At 41.0% G+C, this 6,633-nt stretch overlaps 1 protein-coding gene across 1 annotated transcript; it reads left to right on the top strand.

Moving 5' to 3' along the window:
• The first annotated feature begins 367 nt into the window (after positions 1 to 367).
• LOC148025155 (pentatricopeptide repeat-containing protein At2g33680-like) lies at positions 368 to 3,987 on the top strand. The gene has a single exon (XM_087694903.1). It carries the CDS (start codon positions 1,276 to 1,278, stop codon positions 3,154 to 3,156), a length of 1,881 nt encoding a protein of 626 aa, XP_087551029.1. The 5' UTR covers positions 368 to 1,275; the 3' UTR covers positions 3,157 to 3,987.
• The last annotated feature ends 2,646 nt before the right edge of the window (positions 3,988 to 6,633 follow it).

The following is a 6,633-nucleotide window of genomic DNA, read 5'->3' as shown; positions in this document are numbered from 1 at the left end:
AAAGGCATTGCATCACTAAAACTCATGATGTAACATGAGAAGATGCCATGATCTGCATCAAACTTAAAGAGGGCAATTGAAATGGATGGGTATATGGAACACACTAAAATAGATGATTGCGTCGTCTTCCACAATCGGTTTCTCATCTAGCAAATACATTGCAATGTCAAAGGCCTTGTTAAATGGCAAAACTCCAAATGATAACGGAGATAATTTTCATTCTGCTGCATGCAATGTCAAAGGCCTTGGTAAATGACAAAACTCCAAATGATTATGGAAATAATCCTCACTCTGCTGCATGCATGCATGATGACCGACCCATAGATACATGTTTTCATAGTGGAGAGTAACAGTTATGAAACGGATGTATAGATTGACAGATCCTCGGTGTGTTGGGACTTGACGCGGACTAACGAAACATAATTAAACACCGAGACTCGCAAAGCACCTATGCAAGAACGGGTTCATCATCGACTGCTGTGGTGCAGGTGAGCTGAAACCATTCATCATTCATGGCACGCACGCATGAACGATCAGTTGCTTGCAATTTCCATTAGAATCCTTTTATACCCAGGCAAACAAAAGCCTCTGTTGGTGCAAGGCTGTGTTGGGTCTGACGGCGGAGAGGAAAAGGAAAGATTGAAGGCAGCTTCATCCTGCTCTTTTTCCCTCAGAGTCCGAGTGCAAGGTCGTGGTGCTTAAGCAGACACGAAAGATGAGGGAAGGCATGCTCGCTTCCTGGACCCCTTTCCGGATTTCCAGCTCTAAGAGAAGGCAACGCAAAGCTGCTGCTACGATGAGTATTGCAATTTGAACGTTGAAAAGTACCGAATTGCTTGTCAACGAGAGCAGGTAAGCCAAGATTGCGAGGAAAATTAGGCAGAGGAGGGTGTCCGTCTCCTGCCCTCCTTATCTTCGGCATTGAGAAGCAGCTCCTTCTGTTCCTGCTTTTCATCCAAGCAGACGAGCATCCCAAGCGCGGCACGTGTCCGCCGGAGTGATGGCCTGCAACCTCAAACCAAGTACACAATATCTGCGCGCCAAAAATGGAAGGAAGATCCACGACCTTCGCCTCACTAATTCACTAGCAGGGTAATCAATTAAACACATGAAATATCTGATTTTTGAGTATTGGACCGGCAAGCAGAGGGATGCAACAGTGGCGATTTGACAGAGCTGGAGCCAGGCAGTTGTGGTTAATGATGGTTGACCCCGAGTTCCTGAAGCGCTCCTTCAAGAGGAGATGCAAAATCCGCAGAACCAAATGATGATGTTATGGGGAGGGTACATGACAACGCGACAGTCAATATTGTGGCCTTACTTAAGGCCTGCGCCAAGCAGAAGGATCTATGCAAAGGCACCAGGTTACACGCTGATATTTTGAAAAGCGGGCTGCTAGAAAGGAGCCGCCATGTTGGAAACACTTTAGTCAGTATGTATGCAAAGTGCGGTGCACTGCCCAGAGCACAGCAAGTGCTCGATGAGCTTCCTGCCCGGGATGTTGTGACTTGGTCTGCTTTAATATCTGGATTTGTCCAACATGGACTTGCTCTGGATGCACTCAACTGCTACGATCGGATGCAGCGTGAGGGCTTTTGTCCAGATGCAGTCACCTTTGTTTGCATCTTGAAAGCCTGCGCCCTAGCAGGAGCAGCTACCAAAGGTAAACAAATTCATGATCAAATTGTCAGACAGGGTTTGCTGGGAACAAATGTTGTGCTTGGCAATGCCTTAGTTGATATGTATGCAAAATGTGGTGCATTTCTGAAAGCACAAGAAGTACTGGATGGGCTTCTGGTTCGCGATGTAGTGACTTGGAATGCATTAATCACTGGGTACGTCCAACAGGGACTTGGCGAGGAAGCACTCCACTGCTTTGAACTAATGCATCATGAGGGCCTTTGTCCAGATGCAGTCACCTTTATTTGCATCTTGAAAGCTTGTGGCCTGCTGCGAGCAGCCATCAAAGGTAAACAAGTTCACGATCAGATTATTAGACAGGGGTTGCTGGGGACAAATCTTGCACTTGCCACTGCCTTAGTGGATATGTATGCGAAATGTGGTGAACTTCCCAAAGCACAACAGGTGCTTGACGAGCTTCCAGATCGGAATGTAGTGACTTGGTCTGCATTGATTGCTGGATATGCCCAACATGGGCATGCTGAGGAAGCACTTGATTGCTTTGATCGGATGCAACACGAGGGCCTTTCTCCAGATGCAGTCACCTTTATTTGCATTTTGAAGGCCTGTGCTGTCATGGGAAGAGCTACCAAAGGCAAACAAATTCATGATCTGATTATCAGACAGGGTTTGCTGGGAACAAATCCTGCACTTGCAACTGCTTTGGTGGACATGTATGCAAAATGTGGGAAACCTTTTAAAGCACAACAGGTCTTTGATGAGCTGCCAGAAAGGAATCTGGTGACATGGTCTGCACTAATTACTGGATATGTTGAACATGGCCATGTTGAGGAAGCACTCAACTGTTTTGAACAAATGCAACATGAAGGCCTTTGTCCAGATGCAGTCACCTATATTTGCATCTTGAAGGCTTGTGCTCTTGTTGGAGCAGCTACCAAGGGCAAACAAATTCATGGTCAGATTGTTAGATGCGGGTTGCTGGGAACAAACGTTGGTCTTGGGAATGCCTTGGTTGATATGTATGCGAAATGTGGTGAACTACTAAAAGCACAAGAAGTGCTTAACGAGCTTCCGGTTCGTGATGTAATAACTTGGTCTGCACTGATTTCTGGATATGCTCAACATGGGCATGGTGAGGAAGCACTCAATTGCTTCAAACAAATGCAACACGAGGGCTTTCGTCCAAATGCAGTCACTTTTATTTGTGTTCTTAATGCTTGCAGTCAGTCAGGTCTACTGGATGAGGCCCAGAAACATTTTGAAAACATGAGTGTGAATTTTGGAATTATGCCAGATGTAGAGCATTACACATGCATGGTGGACCTTTTTGGACGTGCGGGGCACTTTGACAAGGCTATAGGCATGATCGAGAAAATGCGGTCTCCTGATTATCTTCCAGCCTGGGATACTCTGTTGGGAGCATGTCAAAAGTGGGGATATGTGGAGCTTGGGAAATTTGCCTTTGAACAGGCACTAAAACTAGATAAAACAGATGTTGCAGCTCATGCTTTATGAATAGGAGTCTAATGCAGCTGCTGGAATGTGTGAGGATGTGAAGAGTTAAAACAAAGTGAAGAATGCCAAGTGTAGTGTAAATGAATTATTCGTTCATTATTTTCTGTTGGAGAATCACGCACAAAGCAAGTGTATGTATACAAAGCAACGATATTTTGTTGCTTATGAAATGTTACAGGAGGGATGATTTCCACGTTTGCAATGAGTGTTATTAAACATTTCCAATCATGCAAAAAGAAGGATCTTTGTTGTGGAATAGTGAGGAGGTGGTCATTGCTTGTGCTCTTGTCAGTACATCTTTAGAAGGAACCAATGCATCCTGTGAAAAACATGCCGATATGTGTTGTGATTGCTATTCTGGTACATTAAATTGTGGTCAGAAATGCAAACTGGTTTTGCATTTTTGAATGGTAAGAGATGTTCTTGTGCAGATTGTTGGTGATGGTGGGAAGGTAACTGTTGTGCAGTAAGAGATGTTTGGTCCTCTCTTATTGTGCAGCATTTGTGCTTTGCAGCTGTGTATCATTGATTTTGCTATCAGAAGTACATACTACCTCAATTAGTTAGATCAAAACATCTGGTACCCTTTGTTTAAAGGGTGGAACCTGTTGGATATGATTTACTTTCTCATTGTGCAGTTAATGGACCTTCACCATTCGGAGTCTTGAATTGAGAGTACTCTTGAAGGTATTTGGATACAACACAATGTAACCCATGTTGAAGGGAAACGAGTGAATTGAGAGTACTCTTGAAGATATTTGAATAGAACACAATGTAACCCATGTCGAAGGGAAATGAGTGAATTAAGAATGATCTGGTATTAATTGTATAAAGAATACACAATGTAACCCATGTCGAAGGGAAATGAGTGAATTAAGAATGATCTGGTATTAATTGTATAAAGAATGGAATCTGTTAAATATGATTTACTTCCTCGTTGTGCAGTTGATGGGCCTTCACCATGGCGAGTCTTGAATTGAAAGTACTGGAATCATGTCAGATTCTTAGGCAAAACACTCTCAGGCTCATACTCCTTACCCTAGTCCTAGAGACACAAGAGTTTAAGGTTTAGTATTCACCTTACATACTGTGTTTGTTGCATTGAGTATTCTATTTATTCATTCAACTTCAATGTTCTTTGTCTTTTATTTTTGTATCCCAACCTTATTAAGTTCTTTTATCAATCTGTGCTTTGTTGTACAACTATGTTCGTTATTTGTAGACGAGTATTTCTTTATATGGTATTAGAGTTAGGTACTCATTGAAGAAACTTGGGCTTTTGATTTAAGAGCTTATCATTAGAAACAAGTTCTCAGAGGAAAGTTGACTTGGAATACATCATCACCACTTCAGTCTCTAGAGTAGCTTAGGCCGAGAATTGCAAGAGTGGGCCTTACAACTTGCATGACAAGGTTTGGATACTGGAGAGATGTTAGACTATCATGGTTTCCGCCGATCATATGAGATTGCATGGGCTAAGTTTGAATTGATCCTCATGCATAGAGTCCAACAATAACTAGAAGGTAATGCTGATTATTTCCCTTTAGGTTCAGTGCACAAACCTATTGATTTTCCAGGAAGGATAGAACCTCCACTTGGGACTAACTATTCTATTGGAGAAACTTGCACGAAGTATAAGCCTACCTTCTCTTCTCCTCCATTTGCTCTTATGGTAGGTATACTTGCTTTTACTTCTATATCAACTCTAGTTGTTTCTACTTCTTTGTAAGATTTTGATAAAAATCAAGAGGAGGAAGAAATTCTCCAATCTATTCATAATAGTCATAAGTTCTAAAAAGAACCATTATTTTTATGTAAACACAAGAAGAGACACGTATAAGAAAAAAATCAGTGAACTCTTTTGTAAGCTTTTCTTCTCTATCTTTTCCTTTAAGTTTTGTTTCTCAATGTCATTTTGAAGATATTACATTTTTTTTTCTCATTTTTATCATTTCAATTTCAGCCATTAAAATAAAAAAATCAATCTAATGCATTCACATTCACTTCATCATAACCTCAATTTCAAAATATATCCTTCCTACCTACTTCTGTTGGATCACCATTTACAAAATGCCTTGGTCATCATTGACTTAATGCAAGGATTGTTTTCAGAATTCCACTCATAACTTCAATATTTTGACCTTACATTTGAGCCATGGAAACACTTGATTAACCATTCTGGATCTCTCATATTAATTTTAACCATGAGCTCCAAGAAATTTGAATCACAAATTGGGATGATCTTAAGTCAAGTTGGTTGAATATCGACGATTACTCATGCGTTCTCTACTATGGGGGCTCCTAGCAAGTAATTTCATAGAACATTATACTCACATTCTATGAATTTGAGTATCAGCTACTACTATGTTATGCTTCACTGTTCGACTAGTTCCATAGTGTGTCTACTCAAGACACACTCCTTAGAGGGGCCTCTTATTACCACTTCTAATAAGGGGTGGCAAGGGAAAGGAAAAATAAAAATAAAAAATCAAAACCAAACTCAAAACCAATTAAGTGAATTACAAGGGAACACCCAATCTACTCTTAAACCAAGGTGGCAGAATGTGCCTAAACACAATAGGTACTATTAAGATTCAGGTACTTTGATAACGAGTATTGCTCAAAGACTAAAGGTACATAACCCAAACCTAAGAATTATGACCCTGCTCCTTAGTCATGTAAGTCTGAACTTTAGCCTGGGTGATTAATAAAAGAACACCTAGTCTACTCTCAAACCTGGGTGGTAAGATGTGGTTGAGAAAAATGAGTAATGCCAACATGTTCAAAAGACTAACTGTTTGAGGATAAGTATCGATCAAAGGCTAAAGGTGCTTGAGAAAAATGGGTATGGCCAACATTTTCAAAAGGCTATTTGTTTTATGATAAGTATCGCTCAAAGGCTAAAGGTACACAATCCAAATCTAATAATTAGACCCTGACCCCTTAGTCATGTAATCCCCAATAGTAGGGAAGAAAAGGTGGTGGTGATCAAAATCAGGGATAGTGGAAAACTCAGATCCACACTACCTTGGTTAGCTATCATAACCAATTTCACTGAGGACATGTCTAACTAGTGTGCTAGACCACAAGTCCACCTCGTCTCTATAGATATATTAGAGGATGCGAGCTTAGTCCATATTTGTAGGTTACCTTTGGGGAAGAATGTACCTAAGAACAATAGGTATTGCAAACATTGTCAAAATGTTGGCCATTTGATGCAATTATCACTCAAAGGCTAAAGAAACACAATCCAAATCTAAGAATTAGATCTTCACTTCTCAATCATGTAACCCCCAATAGGGGAGGCAAGGTGGTGGCAACCAAAATTAGGGCCAATTTTGTTTTCAACTCCAGAGGGCATGTCTGACTAATCTGTTGACCACATGCCCACCTCATCTCTATAGAGACATCGAAGGTTGTGAGCTTAGTTCATATTTTTAAGTTATTATTTTTTCTAGACGAGGTGACCCATAGAGA

The sequence above is a fragment of the Lygodium microphyllum genome, chromosome 15, assembly GCF_053477565.2.
Source record: "Lygodium microphyllum isolate KBCC chromosome 15, Lygodium_microphyllum_v1.1.10, whole genome shotgun sequence".
Classification (NCBI taxonomy): domain Eukaryota; kingdom Viridiplantae; phylum Streptophyta; class Polypodiopsida; order Schizaeales; family Lygodiaceae; genus Lygodium; species Lygodium microphyllum.
The sequence above is the reverse complement of the archived record's forward strand: the minus strand, read 5'-3'. Positions and strand labels throughout refer to the sequence as shown.